The sequence below is a fragment of the Heloderma suspectum genome, chromosome 8 (genome assembly GCF_057233095.1).
Source record: "Heloderma suspectum isolate Gila_16-S chromosome 8, 16-S_ref, whole genome shotgun sequence".
Lineage (NCBI taxonomy): Eukaryota > Metazoa > Chordata > Lepidosauria > Squamata > Helodermatidae > Heloderma > Heloderma suspectum.
The window spans coordinates 33,556,809-33,579,053 of NC_139465.1; the positions used below are offsets into that span (position 1 = coordinate 33,556,809).

At 45.0% G+C, this 22,245-nt stretch overlaps 1 protein-coding gene across 1 annotated transcript in view; it reads right to left on the reverse strand.

Annotated features, from left to right (window-relative positions):
• Positions 1-22,245, reverse strand: part of ADAMTS18 (ADAM metallopeptidase with thrombospondin type 1 motif 18) — a 185,465-nt gene that overhangs the window by 157,583 nt on the left and 5,637 nt on the right. The window contains exon 3 of the mRNA XM_084811929.1: positions 19,233-19,549. Coding sequence (XP_084668055.1) covers positions 19,233-19,549 — 317 coding nt within the window. The remainder of the gene's footprint in view (positions 1-19,232; positions 19,550-22,245) is intronic.

Below are 22,245 nucleotides of genomic sequence, written 5' to 3' on the forward strand. Positions count from 1 at the left end.
TGATGTTGTAGAAATCCAAAATGGATTCAAATGACTTTGGATTTCTATGAATACAACCCATGGATTCTGCAGTGGACTGGCATCTTCCAACCCGTGGATTACACGGACTTGCAGACCAGTTTTTTTAAAAAACTTTTCAGAATTGTATGCATAGTTATTCATACAAAGGTAAGAAAGTTACTAGAAGATATGCTAATATACACACCATTCACACACACACACACACACACACACACACACACAATGTTTTAGACATCTCTGATCTCCCTTCAGCCTCCAATGCATAGTACTCTTTTTTTGTGTGTGCTCTGATCATTGATTGTATGCTGGGCTAAGAAAAATATGCAAAATGTTAGTGCCAGTGAAAGTTACATAAATTCAGCTGGCTCTTTTGCTTCCTTTCCAAAGGGGAAAATATCCAGTTCTGTCAATGAGCGGATGATGGAATGAAAGAAAGAAGCCTGACAATCCATGAAACACAGATGGAATGGATTAAACAAAATCTGTACATCCCTAATGCCATCAAGTATAAGTCCCCCCCGACACACACACACACACACACACACACCCCTTACTACCCTTAAAATGGGTTTGGAGCCAATGGACAGAATTCTGATCCGACTCCACACATGAGAGCATCTTCAGTTTTAGAACATCTGAATAGGGCTATAGAACTCATTCAATAAAACTGATCATTTTTGCTTCCAAGTAAAATGCCTTTAAGATTTGAATGCAAGGCACTCCACTCTCAAGGGAAGGAATATCTAAAATCGGGGCTCTGTGGGCCAAACTGGATGAGACACCATTCACATAATTAGCAAATGGCTTTTGAAGAGTACATTTCGGGGAGGGGAATCAGGTTTGGGACCATGACGGAGGGATTAAGGGGTCTAACCCTTTGCCCTCCCCTCCCCCACTGTATTCCTGATCCAGATATGGAGCCTGTGACTGCTATTTGCACTGGGTAACAGCTTTCACTGGAACAAGTGGAACTCCCTCCCTAGGGAACTCTGCCATGCCCCCTCTTTAATGAGCTTCCGCCGTGCATTAAAAACGTGGTTGTTCAGGCAGGCATTTGGGGTGGGTTAGGGTATTTTAGAACACGTTTTTATTGTAGAATTTTATTGTTTTAAACTGTTTTATTATACGCTGTACATCGCCCAGAGTGGCTGGGTGACCAGCCAGATGGGCGATCAATAAATTTAATAATTAATAAATAAATAAATAACAAGTGAGAGCTTTGCCCCCAATGCAAATGGCAGGTGCAAAAACTCTGATACAGATCAGGACTACTGTGGAGGCGGGAGGGTTAAAATCTCCCTACCCACCCACCCATTCCAGGATCCTAATCCAGATCCAGATTTTAATTTCCCTTAAAAAAAAAATGCCATTCACACAATTTTTACTTGTGTCACATCTAGTTTAGCCCTAATATATTTTTAAAAGAGTGAATTATCCCTGCCTGCAAATAGATCGCCACAACCACCATCACCCTGCCACAAGGAAACCCTCTTAGCATCAGGGACAGCACCAAGAGTAAGCATGGTTGGGCACGTGCCAAGAGCCCACACACCAGCATGGGCTCACTGTACTTGCTTCTCTTCGCCATTGCAACCTGTTTGTTCACCTGCCTCTCGCTCTGGCCCTTCTCTGGTGGTGGTGGGAAGGAGGAGCAGTAGATGCCACAGCCTACTTATTCACTGGCTCTTTGCCTGTCAAGCAAGCAAGCAAGCAGTAGCAATGGGTAGCCATCTGTCAAGGATGCTTTGACTTGGATTCCTGCACTGAGCAGGGGGTTGGACTCGATGGTCTTATAGGCCCCTTCCAACCCTACTTTTCTATGATTCTATGATTCTATGTTGAGAAAGTGGATGAGGAGCAACAACAGCTGGTGACTATAGCAGTGAGAAGGTAGACTTACTGAGGGAGGGGGGCCATTGAGAATTACTTGTCCAAGGATCCTTAAAAACCTAGACCCAGCACTGCATAGCATAACAGGTGCTATGCTTCTGAGCTTGCCTTCCTAACTTAGAATCTTTCCCAGCCTTCTCATCTGTCACGGTTTCCAACTACTGGCAGATTTTCTTAATTGTGTAACTGTTTTGTTTTTTTTTACCTACAAGAAACATTTTACAATTATAACATTAACTTTAAACATTTCCTGCGGTTTAGGCTAGACTAATTTAAAGCATATGGAATGGATAATAACATCCTATATCCCAAGCTCCTTTGAAAGGGGGGAGGGGGGAATCAGTGCTGAATTAGGAATGTGGTGCAGAACACAAGTTTATTTTTCCCCCTATAAGTACATTCCCATGTGTTCCCCCCACCTCAAATGAAGTATAATTATTTGCATAGAGAGAAAGAGACAGCAACCATTCAGATTCTAATGTTATGACTTCGATGATCTATTTATTCCACTGCCGTTCAGCTGGTTTGCCACTGGCACTGTAGCCAGAAGTGCACCAGAGGTCCCTCTAAGGGCAAAACTATACGAGATCAGTGATCAGGTCTCCCAGCATCTTTTCCTTTGGGTCGAAAGCAGCCACAACAGCCCCCAGTTTGGATAAGAGCCACAACACAGTGGGGGGGGAGTTGAACTGTTTCCCCACCATACCATCTAAATCCCACCCGAAGCTCCTCATAGCTGTGGAGGGGGAAAGATCCAGACTCAATGTGGTACCTACGGCTGTACCGGCCAGATATTCCTGAGCTGCACTGATTGAAGTGTGTGAATGGGAAGAACATTTTGGCTATTTTTGGAGAGTGGGACAAATTGAGGGGAGTTGGGGGGGGCAAGGACAGTGGCAGGTATGGTGGGGCCCTCAGCACCCCCCCAACCCCACTTCATGGGTTCCCCCTTCCTAACCTTGCCAGCAAACAAGTGGGTCTAGATGGTGAGCTGTGCTGCTGGCATCCACTATTTAAATTCCCCTACAATGCCTCTGACATAGCATGACTCCAAAGTAATACTGGGGAAATCGAAATGATGGCTGCCAACCACAGTTGCTCAGGCTCCAGCACTGGGCAAAGTAACACTTAGAAGACCAACCTCTAGGCCCAGGTGGCTGTAGAGATCAGAGACAGGCTTGACCGTGTGCCCCTGAGGGCAACTGCCCATTGGTGCTAACCCCTGGCGCTGGCCCTCACTGAGAACAAAACCTACCAGTTCTCCTGTGGACCTACTGCCACTGGGGCCACCATTCTTCCCTGCCCCCCATGCAACAAAATGACACTCCATAAAAACATAAGAAGAGCCCTGCTGGTTCAGACCAAGAGTCCATACAGTCCAGCATTCTGTTCACACAGTGGCCAACCAGCCGCCCACGGGAAACCCACAAGCAGGACATGAGTGCAACAGCAACCTCCTGCCCATGTTCCCCAGCAACTGGTGTACACCGTCTCAATGCCTCTGGTACTGGAGGTAGCAGATAGACATCAGGACTGGTAGCCATTGATAGTCTTTTCCTCCAGGAATTTGTCTAACCCCTTTTGAAGCCATCCAAATTGGTGGCCATCACTACATCTTGTGCTGTGTGAAAGAGTCCTTCCTTTTATCTTTCCTGAGTCTCCCACCATTCAGCTTCATGGGATGACCCCGGGTTCTAGCATTTTGAGAGAGGGAGAAAAATGTGACAGAGCACAATTGCGAGCTACAGGGGATGGGGATGGGAATGGGACCACCATTCATTTCCAGAATGCTACTCAGAACTAATCATTGGAAGTGCTGGAAATGTCATCTGACAAAGGTACCTTTTTTTCACCCGTGATGTCTCAGCCCAGCTATTAATAAATATTGGGCTCAGTTTCTCAGAGTCGCTCGTGATATCACTAGATGTAAACTTCAAGCTGATTCTTGGGCTGTGATGTTACTGGGTTTCCACAGCAACTCTGTGCATAGTGTTGATTAGGTTTTAATTACAAACCTGTTGTGCTGCTGAAATGGTGATTGCTGAAGCTGGAAATCCAAGATGGTTGAGGCAAGTACTGGGGGGAGTGGAAATGGATGAATTAACTCCTTTAGGCTACAGTCCTATGCATATTTAGACAGAGAAAAGTCCTACAATTCCCACCATGCACCAGCCAGCCGTGCTGGCAGGGGAATGCTGGGAGTTGTAGGACTTTTTTTCTGTCTAAACATGCATAGGATTGCACCTCTAATATATTCTAAGGATGGCTTGAGGAATAATGAGATCCTATTAGAGTGGTAGTATCCATTCAATATGTAAGCAAAGGTGTAACTGAAAAGACCCTTTGCTTAGGGATGTATGAGAAATTAATTTCAGTTTGTTTTTTAGCAGGATTTATCCAGTTTGTTTATTTATTTATTTATTTATTTATTTGCAATATTTATATGCCACTCCACATCAGAAGATTTCAGAGTGATGAACAACACGGTAAAATAATAAAACAGCAGGTTAAAAGAGTTAAAACATTTTTTTAAAAGACAAACCCCAGTAAAGTGGAATTTAACAAACCACTGCTGGTCATGCAAGGAAGGCCTCTTAAAATAACAACATCTTCAGGAGGCGCTGGAAGGAACACAATGTTGGCGCCTGTCTGACCTCTAAAGGCAGGGAATTCCACAGGAAGGGGGCCACCACACTGAATGCTCTTCTCCTGGTGGACTCCAACCAGGCTATGGATCCATGTGGAACCACCAGGAACATGCCCTTTGATGACCTCAGTGACCAGGCAGGTTGGTAAAGAAGGAGGTGCTCTCTCAGGTATCCAGGTCCCAAGTTGTTTTAGGCTTTGTACACTAGTACTAATATCTTAAACCTGTCCCGGTAGTGAATAGGCAGCCAGTGGAGTTCCTGCAGCAGAGGAGTTACACACTGAAAAGAGGCAGCTCCTGACAACAGCCAAGCTGCTGCATTCTGCACTAGCTCCAGCTTCCGGACCAGCCTCAAGGGCAGCCGCACATAGAGTGCCTTGCAATAGTCCAGTCTTGAGGTTACTAATGCCTGTACCACCGTGGTCAAGCTATACCTGTCCAGGAGAGGCCGTAAGCTAGTTAAAGGCACTCCGAGCTGCCATGACCACTTGGGCCTCCAGTGACAATGATGGATCTCGGAGTACCCCCAGACTACAGACCTGATCTTTCAGAGGGAGTGCACCCCCATCCCGAACCTGGGAACCACTCGCCCACAGGGCTTCCATCGTGCCAGGATTCAGGATTCAACTTCAGTTTATTGGCCCTGATCCAGCCCACTATTGAGTCTAGGCACTGATTCAGGACTTGCACAGCCTCTCCTGATTCAGATGTCACAGGGAGACAGAGCTGCATGTCATCAGCATACTGACAGCATTTAGCTCCAAATCCCCTAATGACCTCTCTCAGTGGCTTCATATAGATGTCAAACAACACTGGGGACAAGATGGTAGCCTGCGGCACCCCATAGCTCAATTGCCAAGGGGCCGAGGAATAGTCACCCAATGTTACTCTCTGAAATAGGTAGGTAGGACTGGAACCACTGTAACACAGGGCCTCCAATACCCATCCCACAGAGCCAATCCAGGGGGATACCATGGTCAATGGTATCAAAAGCCTATGAGAGATGGAGCAGAATTAACAGGGTTGCAATCCCCCTGTTCCTCTCTCAATAAAGGTCATCCATCAGGGCGACCGAAGCTTATTCAGTCCCATAACCAGGACAAAATCCAGATTGAAATGGGTGAGTTCACACCTTCCAGGCCAAACACAGAATCACACAGAATCTGTGGTCGAAGTCCGTACATTTCTGAGCTTGCAGTGTGATTCATGGACCAAAAAAAAGTGCTCAACAGCATACATGCATTTGAAAAATGTGCATCCAAAATTCATGTCTTTGAGAAATGTGTGAAATTACAGTTTAATTGATGAGAGAAGAAGAGGCTTACAATTGATGTGTACATTTGGAAAACTACGCATGAAATTCACACAGATTTTCATCCCCCCCCCCCCCCAAGCTTGCAACCTGATACAGACTCAAGTCGGAATGAGCTTCGAGATGGAATTTGGAGAACTTCCGCAAGCTTTGAGTTTCGCTGATTCACACGCACCTGCCTTTGCTGTATCTTTTAATCGTGTGTGGATTTAATATGTTGCTTTGTGTTACATCATAGCCTTCCTAAATATTTTTCATATAGTGATGCTTATACAGTGGTGTAGTGTTGTGTTTTGATTTTCTAATTAAGATTGTAATTTAAAGAAAAGTTAATTGGGAAAGCTAAAGCAGCCTTCCCCAACCTGGCACCCAACAGATGTGTTTGATGACAGCTTCCATCTTTCCCTGCCAGCATGGCCAATGGCCTTGTTGACTGGGGTGATAGAAGTTGTAGCACACCAGGGTACCAAGCTGAAGATGGCTGAGCTAAAAGAATAAAAGCCTGTACAGATACAACCACCAGATGTATGTATGTTGTGAAATCAAAAACAGATCCTGGGGGCCTGGGCACATTCTCCCCATCACCATAACTACAGGGGTAGGCAATATGGCACCCATGGCCACCAGTGGACCCTCAGAGGTCTGTCTTGATGCCCACTGAGGTGCCCTACCCCTCCTTCTTTCTATTTCTTATTTATGTTCATTCATTCATTCATTCATTCATTAATATTTACTGGCAGCTGGGATTGCATCAAAGCAAAGCGAGAGGTTCTAGCTGCTCCCATCTTCTTTTCCCATGAACACACCTGGACCACACATGGGGCTCAGAGACATGCTTAGGAAATGAAGATGGCAGGTGGCTGCAGGCTGATGCCTTCCTCTGCAGCATGCCCATTTTCTAGTGGTGTCTAGGAGAGTTTCTCAAATCGCCCAATATGCCCATGGGCCCAAAAAAGTTGCCTGCCACTGCCTTATTGCATTTAGAAGATGACATCTGAACCACATGTATTTTAATGCAGAATCTTCCTGACTCTGTAATCCAAAACATCCTGTTAATTAAAAAAAAAAAATTGCATCCTATTTCAGGGTTTTCATTGTACTGAGGGTGGAGTCAGGGCCAGTTCCAAGATTGAGAAGGCTTTAGAAGTGCCCACTTGAATATGTATAGGGCCTGTTCAGACTTTCAGAAAAATGTATGCACGTCAGGAGAAGAGACACTGGGGGCAATACCAATTTCTCCCGTCTCCACATATTCATTGAACATCTGCACAGGGCTAGTAATGGCTCTAGGAAAGTCTCTCAGGGTGCAATCCTAACTAGACAGGCAGTCGCCTCCAAACTCAGAGGCGACTGCCAGGCGAAAGCAAGGCAGGAGAGGCACAGGGGGGATCGCTCCATTTTCAGCTGTCTAAGGCGGGGAGCCGACCGGGAAAGGAAGCTGCCATATGACACATTGGATGTGTTGTACACGCAGCTCCACTCTCCCGCCCTGTAACGCCTCCCTGTAACACCCCTTTTCAGTCGCTCTGCACTCATCTTCCAAGCACGGAGGATGGGGCATCTCCGCGCTACCTCCGAGGCAACACAGATGAGGGGGGAGGTCAGTTTGAGTTTTCCAGGAACTGACCTTGGAGCACGGGCTCCGAGGTTGGTTCCCGGAAATGAGCATATCCTATTGCCCTCTAGACAGTGTCTAGTGGCCATAGGATTGCTCCTCCAGAGGACTTTCCAACCAAACCATACAGAGCCTCAACAGCTCACTTTTTTCAGCACCTGTTAAAAGTCTTCTTCAGAAAATACGGAGGAGACAAAAGAGTATCTGCCCAATATTATTATTTATCAACAGTGATATCAATAAATATATATATTTTCAAGAACTGACAAGTTGTTCATATTTGAAGATAGCATTTGGAATTGAGGGGTGGGTCAGCCTTGTCACCAACTGCAGTTTGACATTTATTGTTATCAGTTGAATACCAGAAAAAAAAAATCCCATTTGACATGTTTCCATGTCTATATGATTTCCACCTGTATGATTTTTTTTTTAAAAAAAAAATAGATATGCGGTGTTGTACACACACACATTATCCACATTCTAACCTATTCCCTACTGTTTGAAACCAAAACTAATTTAGCTTTCAGCAGTCTATAGAATAGCTAGTCAAATCAATGTCAGAGCATATCAGTGCAGAATGCCTGCTGTGTACTTTAAACTGCCAAAAAAGAATTTGGCAAGAAAGAAGCAAAAAACCCTTTCCCTGCTGATAGAATCAGAAAGGCAGACAGTAACGTAATCGGTGGTTTTCTTATCTGAGAAATCTATACTCAGGCCATGTCTACATGAATCGGTACTTGGCTTTAACAAGCCCTTGGTTCTTGCTTTCCAGGGACGTCACAGTGCTGGTGCTCGTGTCTGAGATCCTTGGCGTGGGTGCATAGGACCCATCAAAGTGAAGTTAGCAGGGATATATTTCCCATGCTTCACGGGGAATCCCCATAAGGAAGGGATGGTGACTCTCCAGCCCATGGGCCAAATGAAGACCTTCAGGCCTCTCAATCCAGACCTCTGAACTCTCCCTAGGCCATGCTCTCTCATCAGCTCTACTTTGAGTGATCAATATTACTTACTCTGTCCTGTTCTGTCAACCAGCTACAAAGGTGATGGAGGGAACCTTGCACAAGTTGGAGAAGGAGAATGCCTAGATCTTCTTCTTCTTCTTCTTCTTCTTCTTCTTCTTGATTGTATATTCAGGATACCTGAGAGAGCACCCTCTCCTTTATCAACCTACCCGATCACTAAGGTCATCAGAGGGCATGTCCCTGGTGGTTCCTCATGGACCTATGGCCCGATTGGAGTCGACCTGGAGAAAAGCCTTCAGTGTGGTAGCCCCCTTTATATGGAACTCCCTTCCACTGGAGGTCAAGCAGGTGCCAACACAGTGTTGTTTCTGGCATCTCCTGAAAACATCTTTATTTCAGGAAGCCTTCCTTGACTGACCAGCTACCATTTTTATCAGAATTCTGTTTTGTTAAAAAAAAAAAAAAATTAACATGGAGTTTTATTCTTTTATCTTATGTTTATATCTTGTACTGTTCATCGCTCTGGAATCTGTCTAGATGTGGAGTGGTATATAAACGTTGTAAATAAAATAAATTAAGAGTCACATCTGTAACTCTGCTCACAGTTGGCTCTGGCTCTACCCACTTTTGCTGCCACTTTTGACTCTGGCCATGTCCACTGCTGGAATGTGGATTCTGTCAGGTTTTGACCAAAGTAATGTGGGCCTCGACAGGAAAAAGGCTCCCCATCACTGCCATAAGGGATCTTGGGGTGTGGCTGCAAAGATCCAGCCCTGATCAGAGACCACACTCCCAGGCTACGGGAGCTGCCATAGTGAGCATGGGTTTCCATCCAGTCCCATCAATGTTACCCCAGCATGCCAGCTGAGAGGACACCATTGAACATCTATGCCACACCAAATTCTGTGAGATGTAACCAATAAAAGTTCTGATCATTTCTAAACCATCTTCAGCCTATGTGTTCCTGCACCCCACCCACTCCACACTGTGGGCACAAAAACACTTTAAAGTCCTTAAACCTGTTGAATTTCTTCTCACTTTGGGGCTATTCACACAACACACTAAACCACACTCAGTGGTGGAGTGTGGATTCTTTGGAACCATGGGTCGTTTGTTGAACAGTGCATTATTGTCTCATCTGAATGCAGCTAGGGTGGCTTGTTAAACTTGTGGTGTGGCTTATTTTTCTCAAACAAGCCACCTTGAGAACCCATGATTTGTTGCTGGGTTGTTCAGGGTGGTTGACAAGCCACACTGCATGGTTAATAAGCCACCTTGGCTGCACTCAGAAAACACGATAATCCACCCTGCAGAAAATGTGCTTCATTCAGAAAACATGCTAACCCACAGTTCAACAAACAACCCACAGTTCAAAATAACCCACACCCAACCACAGAGTGTGGGTTAGCATGTTGTGTGAACAGCCCCACTGAAAGAGGAGGAGAAATGAAAAAGGAGCAAGAGTTCTTGCCCTGTTTGTGTTACCACTCCCCCTATTTCTGAAGTTCCAGCGGTGAGTGACATTGCTTATATAGCCAACACCACCATCTGTGCACAAGACGGAAGTATCAGTAGGCTTGGGGGAAACTCCATGGTTTCTAGAAGTATGAACAATTCTTTAGAAAAACAAACAAACCCTAAGATATGGGGGATTCCAAGACAGTCAAATAAGGACTGTGTATGTTCTGTATGTACTACTTTCCCAGTAGTAATGTATGGCTGTGAGAGCTGGACTATAAGGAAGGCTGAGAGCTGAAGAATTGATGCTTTCGAACTGTGGTGCTGGAGAAGACTCTTACGAGTCCCCTGGACTGCAAGGAGGTCAAATCAGTCAATCCTAAAGGAAATCAACCCTGACTGCTCATTGGAAGGACAGATACTGAAACTGAAGCTCCAATATTTTGGCCACCTAATGCGAAGAGAAAACTCTCTGGAAAAGATCCTGATGCTGGGAAAGACTGAAGGCAAAAGGAGAAGGGGATGGCAGAGGATGAGATGGCTAGATAGCATCACCGATGCAATGAATATGAACTTGAGCACGCTCCGGTAGAGAGCGCAGGACAGGAAGGCCTGGCGTGCTATGGTCCATGGTGTCACGAAGAGTCGGACACGACTGAACGACTGAACAACAACAACAATTGTTATATTGTGGTTTTAATGTTCTATATATTTTAAATTGTTTTATTGTGTGTTTGGTTTTAATTTTTGTAAACCGCCCAGAGAGCTTCGGCTATTGGGCGGTATAGAAATTAAATAAATAAATAAATAAATAAAAACTTTCAGGGCAGAGGCCCTCCCAAGGCAGCATATTGTAATAAAGCATATAATAAAAACCTATATAGTCTTAAAAAGCAATAAAAATAGCAATAAAATCAACAATGAAAACCGCAACAACAGCAAACATATCAGGGGAAAGCCTAAGTAAAATAATATGTTTTCAGGCCTTCTTAAAAACCTGCCTGGTGGACTCCTGATGGCAACTTATTCCAGAGGTGTGGGATCACTTCAAAAAAGGCCCTCTCTTGTGTGATTGCCCACTTAAGTGTTCTCACAGGTAGGCACATGAAAGAAGGCTTCTCTTGCTGATTTTAAAGTGTGGGCCGGCTGGTATGGGTGTAGCCGGTCCTTCAAGTAATTTGATCCCAAACCGTTTAAGGTTTTAAAGGTCGAAATCCATACTTTACATTGTGGTCAGAATAACACTGGTAACCAGTGCAGTCATATAGAGCCATCATGACTAGTGGCCATTGATAGCCTAATTCTCCATGAATTTGATCAATCCCCTTTTAAAATAAATGGCACATCCAACGGCAGGTTATCACTGAGTAATCCTGCATTCAGGGGGTTGGACTCAATGGTCTTATAGGCCCCTTCCAACCCTACTATTCTATGATTCTATGAAATGCTCAGAAATCATATTGTGCATCTGGATCAGCCCCAAGATTCAAATCTTCTCCTGAACATGGACCCAGGGGCAAAAATAGATGTGATGTGATGTGTGTGATTGCATCTGGTGCATGTGATCAGGATCAGGACCACAGCAAGCTGGGAGGGGGTTAACCCTTTCCCAATGGAAGCTTTCATCTCAGGGTGAATACAGACTTTAAGGGGCAGAATATGGGGGGGGGTGCTCTTTAGGGGGAAGAATCTAGACATAGTAATCTTTAATCTTTCCCAAATCTGGGTCCCTCCAGATGTTTTGGCCTGTATGGTCACCACTACATGGTCATCCTTGTCCCATCACCCCGACCATTGGTGATGCTGGTTGGGGTTCATGGGAGTTGTAATTTGCAACATCTGCAGGGAACAAGAAAGAGGAAGGTTGTATTAAATGGATTCATGTATCTAACCTCACATCTAGTTCAGCTCTCATTGGGTGCTGGATGAATGTCAAACCCTGCAATTTTAACCATAGTTACAGAGAGAGCAACCCTGTGGTCCCTGGTGTCAAGGTCTGAGCTCCCCCGGCATGCTTGTAGTCAAAGAAGTCAATCTTTAAGTAAATAGGCTTTATTGTGCTAAGCAATTAGTCTATCAGCAATTCAGGTTACAGACTTGGTCGTCATATGGCAACCTACTGCCAAGATCTCTGATTACGCTTCCACAAATCTAATAGCTTATCTAAAGACACCTCTGGGGATGCATTACAGTAGGAGAGATAGTTGTTGCAAGTCTGACACCAATGTACAGCACAGACCCTGAAAGACTTTCTCAGTCCTGCACTCAGGGAGGGTCTTCCCCTTGAGACTTCTTGTGATGGGCTAACTTGCTTGAATGCCTTACTTCTTTGTGCTTCTCTTCCCTCTTTACTTTACATCTAATGCATACATCTGCCATGCTCAGTTCCTCCCCCTCTGAGAGATGCTGAATTCCCACAGAAGGAGAAGTTATGGTTGGGCTTTGATATAACTGATTAGATTGCCCTTGTGAAGATTCTTCTTTGTCTGCCTGAGTTCCCTGAAGCTCCCCCTCTGTCTCTGATGATGAATCTATTTCCATGGTCTCTGCAGGAAGTCTGGGCCCAATCCTGACACCTGGAGAGCATCCCAGGAACCATAGGATTCTTCAGAGCCCCCACCCCTCCAAAGTCATAAACACCACTATGACCTCAGAAGGGGGACTCTAGAATCTGATCTGTCCTCCTGCCCTGCCCCTCTTCCTAGCAGCAGCAAAAAGAACCACTATTCTTGCATTATGGGGTTGCAAAAGCAGCCCCAGAAGACCTCGGAGAGGTCTTAAAGGGGACATTGCAGTGGGAGGGGAGGGGAGAAGATAGGCCAGGATACAAGAACTTCGATGGCCTCTCCTGCTCTAGTTCTGCTCCCACCCACATGCCTCTACTAGATGGGCTCAGAGGCCCATCTAGAGGTAGGGGAACAAAGGAGAGCTAGGAGGCAAAGATCACAGTAGCCTGTCAGGGCACTGGATACTTGGAGGCCTCTGAGATCAGAGGCTTCCATCCAACGTGAGCACAATTTATTTATTTATTTATTTATTGCATTTATATCCCGCCTTTTTTGCTCTTGCAAGGAACCCAAGGCGGCTTACATCCTCCTCCTCCTCCTCTCCATTTCATCCTCACAACAGCAACTCTGTGAGGTAGGGTGGGCTGAGAGTCTGTGACTCGCCCAAAGTCACCCAGTGAGCTTCCATGGCTGAGTGGGGAGTAGAACCCGGATCTCCCAGCTCCCAGTCCAACACTCTCACCACTACACCACACTGGCTCTCTTAAGTCTCTTCATGTGAATTGCTGAACCCATAGGATTGCATTCTAAGGCATATTGCTGGTGGAGCTCAATAGGACTTTCTTTAAAATAGACACGATTCAACACTAGCAATAAAGACAAGAGGATTATGCAGATGTCACAAGTGTAGTTACCAAATGCATGCAAAGGGGGAAGCAGGATCCATATAAGGCCATTTCTTCTGTCTCTATATTTAAAAAGTCAATTTCTATTCACAACTGCTAAGCAGAATGGCTATGCAAATCAATCCTTAGACACAGACAGCTCATGCCAACCTCTCAAGGAAGACGGCAGCAGCACAACAAATCCTCTGTCTTTTTTCTTTTCTTTTTTTCCTAGTTAGATCCCTCACAGACTTTCTCTTTCTCTTATGCAGACAAACCCAGCAAGTAGGCAAGTGAAGGACTCAGTTCTCTAAGTTGCTCCCTCTCACACACTCACACCAAAAACACAAGTGAGATCAAAGAAGCCCTGCAGTCTATTGAAATACAATTGCTTCCAAATCACATTGTGGTGTTTCAGGCTTGGAAGAATGGGCCACTGTGGTTTTATTGTGGAGAAACAGCCGCTGATGAAAGGAACAATGAAAAGATTAGTGCTACGAAGCATGTAGAAGCAACACCATTTTTTATTTAATTGCAGAGGACAAAGCAAATGGGAAAGAAGGGGCAACCAAGTGACAAAACACCATTAGGGAAACCAGGGAATATGGAGGGCGGATGTCCACAAAGGTCTCCTGACCACAGCACCACATTTAGAGCAACTGTATGATTACAGAATCTTAATCAAAATCAAAGATTGCATTGGTGTTGCATGTTGATAGTGACCCTTGGTTGAAATAATGAAAAGATTTGTCAGCTATTGTGATTTCCCCCTTGATTTGTATTGAATCACCCCCCCACACACACACACACGCATGCATGCACGCACACACAAAAGTTACACAATTAAGAAAATCTGCCAGTAGTTGGAAACCATGACAGATGAGATGGCTGGGAAAGATTCTAAGTTAGGAAGGCAAGCTCAGAAGCATAGCACCTGTTATGCTAAGCAGTGCTGGGTCTAGGTTTTTAAAGATCCTTGGACAAGTAATTCTCAATGCCCCCCCTCCCTCAGTAAGTCTACCTTCTCACCGCTATAGTCACCAGCTGTTGTTGCTCCTCATACACTTTCTCATCATTGCTACCACTTGCTTGCTTGACAGGCAGACAGCCAGTGAACAAGTAGGCCATGGCATCTACTGCTCTTCTTTCTCAGCATCACTGTTGTCTGGACCAGAGCAAGAGGCAGATGAACAAGCAGGTTGCAATGCTGAAGTGGAGTAGCAACTCCTGCAGGTTCTCATCAGTGTCCCCTGCCAGTGCGTGGGCCTTTGGCATGTGCCCAACCATGCTTACCCTTGACGATAGCCCTGAGCATGGCCAATGTCCCTCCTGGGGTCATTGCCCAGTTGGAGAAGGCATGTGGTCTACCATTGAGCTATGGGCTCCCCTACAATCATATTCAAAGAACTACTGACATCACCTTATGGCTCCATATAATAATTGGAACTGCATCAATAATTGCAAAGAGCTGGGGAAATGAATTCACTTAAGGAACAAACTGTGCTGGATATTTTCCAATGCATGTTATGCTTTTCTCATGGTAGTCAAGCACATCACTTTAACATAAGTGTTGAGATTCAGTTGGTATCTCATTCTCATCTGCACTTCTGAGCTCAATCTCAACAGCTATTTTAAAAACTTAATCATTCATTATCATCTTTTCTGAAACCACAAACTGCTTAAATCCACTTTCCTGCCAACTTTGCACACCAGGGATTCAGTACTGACTGAGAATAACGCAGGATGATATCACGAGTCAGAGCGCCACAGCTTATTTGCATATTGTTGCATGTAAGTAATATAATAACATCCATATTTAGCTGCATGGCATTAAAATAATAACATATCATCCTGAAATGGCAGCCTTGAAAGGCAGAAAACATGAATCTGTCCTAAAATAATGAATTTTGACTTCTGTAACTGCAAGAAGATCAAACCAGTCCATACTCCAGGAAATAAAGCCAGACTGCTCGCTTGAGGGCATGATATTAAAGGCAAAACTGAAGTACTTTGGCCACATAATGAGAAGACAGGATACCCTGCAGAAGATGCTGATGCTAGGGAAAGTGGAAGGCAAAAGGAAGAGGGGCCGACCAAGGGCAAGGTGGATGGATAATATTCTGGAGGTGACGGACTCGAGCTTGGGGGAGCTGGGGGTGGCGATGGCCGACAGGAAGCTCTGGCATGGGCTGGTCCATGAAGTCACGAAGAGTCGGAAGTGACTGACCGAATAAACAACAACAAGAAGGTTTGTATTTTTTTAAAAAAAAATCCATAGGTGCCAATCTAGTTTTGTAAAACTTGCAATCCTATATACACTTAACTGGGAGTAAGCTCTTCTGAAACAAGGAGACTTACTTTTGAGTAGATATGGATAGGATTGCACTATTAGGGCACAATCTTATTGGGATAGGCAGCCACCTCCAAACTTGGAGGCGACCACCTATCTAATGCAAGGTGGGCTGAATGCAGAGGGGATCTTCTCCTCCGTGTTCCAGCTGTCCTGCATTCTCAGCTAGATGGCCGATTTCAGCTGTCTCGCCATGGGACTTTGGAGCAAGGGGATGGGGGGGGCAGGTGACTCATAGGAAGTGTTGTACCAGCACGTCCACACTCCTCACCCCTGCCCCTGAGAACACCCCCTTTTGCCCCGCTGTGCACTGCTCATCCAAGCCCGGGGACGATCCACACTGCCTACGAGGCTGCGGGGACGGGGACAGGGAGGCGGTTCCCGGAAACTGAACAATTCATTGGCCATCTAACTGCTGTTTTGTGGCAACAGGATTGTGCCCTGAGTTGTTTGATCATAAGGACTAGGAACCACTGTTTTTTTTAAAAAAAATGTTCTCAGTGGGATTTGCAAAATTCTGACAATCTCATACCAAGATACTTTGGAAACCATGTGTGGCCCATTGGCTGTATACTTTTGACTTCCTGGTGAATATATTATATATAGGTATTGGTTTTAAAGGGGGGATTAGACACATTCATGGAGGATAAGGCCATCAATGGCTACTAATTATGATGTCTATATATTCCTTCCAGCATCAGAGGCAGCATGCCTGTCAATATGAGTTGCTAGAGAACACTTAGTAGGAGGATGCTATGCACTGATGTCCTACCTGTGGGATTCCCATAGGCATTTGGCTGGCCACTGTGGGATCAAAAAGCAGGTCTAGATAGACAGTTGTTCTGATCAAGCACTGCTCTTCTTCTGTTCTTATATTATATACAATAATGTCCATTGATTTGCCCAGGGTACGCAGTACTCTACAAATGCAGAGGCTATCATGCAGTGTAATCCTATGTATACCCAAGTATACTCAGAAGGCCCATGGAGTTTAATGGGGCTTACTCCCAAGTGATTGCACATTGCATTGAGATTAATGTGACTTACATCTGAATAGGGATGGATGAACCTGTCAATTTCAGTTTCTATGAGTTTCACCTTTTTCCCATTTTAAATTCATTCCCTCCCATTTCTGCATCAGTTTGCCATTTCTAAAAAAGTTTTTGTGCCCTTTTTCTCCTAATGTATGCATTTCTGCAAGCCCCTTTTGCCGAATATACAAATTTTTGCAAGCAGTTGTTCCCTGACAACTTGCATCAGAGAAGTGTATTTTGTAATGCATTGTTTTCACTAATATATGCATTTTTGCTCAATTTTCCCTGCTGTATGCTTTTTTGTATGCATTTTTTGATAAGACAACTGCATTGCAAAATTCTGAGAAATGCAAATACCAGGCTTTTATCAGTGGGCCCCTACTGGGGTGTTGGCCCTTGGCCCAAGTACTCTTGATGCCAGCCCTGCCTCTTCCCTCCTACAGTCCCCCAGCCCATCCCAAATGCTTCTACTAAGGTTTGGGTACCACAATGGGTCAGTGAGCTACTGCAGAAGAGGAGGGGGAGGCAGCTTCTGTGAGTTCTGCCTGATTTAGGGGCTATCTCCCCCCAGCACCTGAACTGTACTGAAGGCTTCAGATAAAACCCCTAAGTTGGGAGAATGTACCCATCATTATTTCCTGGGCACATGCTTCTTTAACACTCAGTTCCCATACCACAATCCCATACCACAAGTCCCACCCCTCTACCACTGCGCACTGCAGAAGCTCTACACTGATTGTTGTATGCTGTATTCTTTTACCCTGAAACAGCCTAGACCTCCACTGATTTATTTTTATATTTGTTACTTTTTGTACACTTTTAAAATGTACCAACTCCCTTCATCCATACTTATGACAAATACTATATAATAGCAATAACATTGCAAAGCGGGAGGCATACAAACTATTCAGTCAGCAAACCAGCAAACTAATCAGTTACCAAATCAAAGGGAAGGGGGGGAACAATATTTCAAAAAGGAACATTTTGATTTGGCACCAAAAAGGAAACAAGGTTGGTGACAACTGTATCTCCTTTGGGAGGGCATTTCAAGGTTGGAGCATATTCCTGATCAAGTTAGTTGCACCACAGTCCTACTGAAATCAACAAGACAAGTTAATTGTGAGAAACTTTTCCTAATGATTTCAGTGGGGCCCACATGTGAGTAAATTAGTCTGGATCCAACCCAATACCTTTTTCATACTAGAAAAACCTAACTGTACTACAATAGGTTGTAGTCCACCATTCAAAATGTACCACAGCCTCAGGCTATGGGCTGCAAGAATGCCTTCATGTTAATGCACATATATATTTGCCTACAGGTGCACTAAGGGCAGGATGGATCCTCCACCACCACCACCGAGAGACTGAACTTCCCTGAAGAATTAGGTTCTAACAGTAACAATTCACACAACCAAATTTTTTTAACAAGACATCTTCACCAAAGACAAATAAAGATAGAGTGATTTAGCGGGGATAGGTACCACAAAATAGAAGTAGTTGAAATGTATGAAAGATTGGAAGGAATACAGCTAGAAATGTAGCTATCTGGTGGGGTTCAAGCACAACATTTAAGAAACAGCAGCCATGGGGGAGGGTTAAGGATTTTTGCAGTACCCTGAAGCTCCTTCCCTAATCAGCAGGAAGCATTGTCCAGCCCTCATCTGGCTTCTCTGATTTTACCTGACATGGCCCACACACTCCACCCCACCCACCCACCCCATTCAATCCATAAGGACTAGAAGTTTCTTCTTTCCCCTATAAACAACAATATTCCAAATTCTGTATAGACCTGACTCCCACTACTATCCTCACACAGCAAAAAGCAGATGTATTGAACATACACAGCCATGACAGATCAGACCAGAATGCATAATAAATTTCTGAATGGGCTCCACAGAGGAATGGAGGCTGAGTGCCTTGCATCATAACATACTCTTTGGGAGCCCAATTTTTCCATATAATTTTGAGAATTCATTCTGCAAATCTGGTTCATATGAGCGAATGAGTAGTAATGGTAGTGAGAATGAACGCTATACATACATTATACACCCATATACAGGAAGGTCTTGAACCTTTCCAGCCAGTTACTCACTGCTGCATACATATAACTCTGAATACTTTGCACAGAAAAGAAATTCCCATGGATTAACATCTGCCGTCAAAGTATTTGCATTAGGCCCATCTCTTCAAGAACCAATTAAAAGATAACCACTGTTTTAGCATTGAAAGTTATCATCTGTAACTAAAGTTATCTTGTCGAATAGGATTACATTGGCAAGCCAGGCAATGGGGGAAGAAGGTTGCTGGATCTTGATAACTGGGTCAAAATGAGTAAGTCCTACCTGTGTTGTCTGTTGAACTTTTGACTATGGAATTCAGGTTTCACACAGATGTGGATAACCTAGGTAGTTTTTTAATAGGGTTTTATGCCACTCCCTAGCAGGGCTCTTAATGAAGACCTGCAGCAGGGTTTCTCCTAAGCCAAAGGAAGAGAGGGAGGGGGAGGGGGAGGAGGCTGGGTCATACATAAGGGGACAATACACACTTACCAAGCCTATGCATGTAGATATGGCAACTGAAGAAGAGCTATAGTTCCTTATAAATCCCTGATAGAAACACTGTTCAACTTCATGTTCCTGAGAGTCTGCGATGCCATCTTCCCCAAGCACCTGGACAGTCAAATGGTTGCTAAGGAAGACAGAAGGCTTGAGCTCCAAGTGCAGTTCCTGTCCAAATGCTGAAAATTTGTAGTGCAAGGAACTCTTCGAGCTTGGGGCTGATCTCTTCCTCCTAGCACTGTGCAAAACATTGTGCGAAATGTATGCTCCGGTAGAGTCTACCTCGACGGGAGTGACAAAGATGTAATCTGGAAGGATAAAGTGTCGTTAGTCATCAGGCTTCACCACCCAAGGGCATGTTGTTTTGTTGATTTCTTTGTGTAAAATGCTACCCTCCGTGAGACATTATACAGTTCAAGGCTTTCAGTACGGCATGGTCATTATCACTATTTACAGAGTGTTACTGGGAGTCTGCTGTCTGTGTTGATACAACCATGCATGCATAAATACTTCTGAAGCCATTTCAGCCAGCCCCACGTAAATCACAAGGATTATAAAACAGCACTTGTTTCTTTTCTGCCCTCTGATAGTTCTGGCTAGGAGAGATGGAGTGGCGTAGCTGTGAAGTTTCCCACAGTCATTCTGGTGAAGACATTTGTCATCACTGGGATGTCTGCTCTTCTTCCCTCATCCCGTCTATTAATTGATGACAAATGTGAAGGTGATTTTTCCCCCCACCCTGTCCCTCGAAAGCAAAGGAAAGAATACTGCAGCTGCAGGAGCAATTGCACCATTTGTTCAACTAGATTAAAAGATTAAATTTTTAGTGTCTCAAAGAGCTCAGACTTTATCCCCCTCCCACCCCATAGTAGCTTGGCCAGGCTGGGTTTCAACCTGTAATTGACCTTTAGTATCCTCATGCCTGCAAACTTTTAATTCTGGCAGTGCTGGTTTGCAGTCAAACTAGAGCGATTTCTTGTTCCCAGTCACAAAAGCCAAGAAGTGCAATGAAGGGACATGAGCAAATACACCAAGAAAGGAATTTCTGACCCTGGTCTGTTGCTGGCAGCCCTAACACGACATAAATATGGGCCACTTCATTTAAAAGGTGACAGGATACATATGAAATGCTTACATATCCACGACCCATGTCAAGTACAATCCTGAAAAAGAAAGTACTTGGGATACTTATCTCTACTAGCATCTTTAAGGCCTGCCCTGAATTCAAACGCAGTATGCCTCTTGGCACCAGATGCTTGGAAGCAATGACAGGAGAGAGCCATTGCCTTCACGGCTTGCTCAGGAACTTCCAGAGGCATCCAGGTGGCTGCTGTCGGAAACAGGATGCTGATATGGCTTTGTCCTGATCCAGCATGGCTCTTCTTCTGTTCTTATGCTACCCTGAGCTCCTTAGAAGAAGGGTGGGATAATATATATTCTGATTCATACTAGACATAAGTAGTGGGGAAAGCCCTTAAACATGTACACTTTTGATGCATGCCTAGGGATGGCGGAGAATTTCTCCCCGAATCTTCGGGGGGCCGAGCGCCAATGCATTCGGCCCCCCGAAATCGGCGGTGAAATTCTCCGCCACCCCCCCGCCACCCCCGGGATGGGACTTACCTTTGGCGAATGTCCCTCCCGGCGGCGGGTCCAGCGGCGGTTCGTCGGCCTTTCGTTGGGGGCGGGGGCGGCAGCCGGTCTTCTGACCGGCTGCCACCACCACCATTACAAAGTATATAAAAAAAAACGTGATAGGCTACGTAACAATTAACGTAGCCTATCACGGCTAGATTTCCAAAGTCAGCAGTGATAGGCTATGTAAATCGTTACGTAGCCTATCACGGGTGACTTTGAAAAAAAAAAGCGCGTATGCAAATGGCGGCGCCCATAGGGCGCCGCCATTTGCGTTCCTTATTTGGTCCCGGTAGTCTACGTAAAGATTTACGTAGACTACGCTGTAGTCTACGTAAATCTTTACATAGACTACGCTGTAGTCTACGTAAATCTTTACGTAGACTACTGGGACCAAATAAGGAAGGCAAATGGCGGCGCCCATAGAGCGCCGCCATTTGCGTACACACTTTTTTTTTTTCAAAGTCAGCCGTGATAGGCTACGTAACAATTTACGTAGCCTATCACGGCTGACTTTGGAAATCTAGCCATGATAGGCTACGTTAATCATTACGTAGCCTATCATGGGGTGTTTTTTTTGTTTTGTTTTGTTTTTTACACTTTGTTTCGCGGCCGGGTAGACGGGGCGCTTCTCCCCGGCCTGAATTTCGGCTGGGGCGAGGCGGGAAGCCTCCCCCCCGGCCTGAATTTCGGCCGGGCGAGGCGGGACAGCTCCCCCCCCTCGCCTGAACTTTGGGAGGAGAAGCGAAGCGCCTCCCCCCCACCGCGAAGCACCCCTGCGAAAAGGTAAGTGACTTTCGTACATCCCTATGCATGCCCTGTTATATTTATACACACTTCCCATGTGCACCAGTCCATTCACTTGCAAAATCAGCACTCCAGTAGAGAACTTGCCTGAGATATTGATGGTTGACTAGCTAATATTAAGATGCAACTGAGTCAGTGCACATTGTAGGTGCATTTAAACATGACCAGGCACACATGGCGAGCTTACTACCTAAGGGCTTTGCCTGTAGCCCACAGCCTGTATGAATCAGGCCTAAGGCACAAGTAGAGAAACAGGAAGGAAATGGCCACAGATTTGGCTCTTTCTGGTCAGGCACCAACCTTGACAAATGTGCTTACTGAACCAGCACTGAAGCCACTTGTGAGTTTCAGAATCACTCTGGACAAACACACTCACATTCCTGGACTTTCATTACTTGAGATTATACAGTAGGTGTTGTTGTTGTTCAGTCGTTAAGTCATGTCTGACTCTTCATGACCCCATGGACCATAGCACGCCAGGCCTTCCTGGTCCCCAATCATGTGGAAACACCCTACATGTGCACAGCTTCTATGCATTCAAGATGCTGTTCAAAGCATTGAA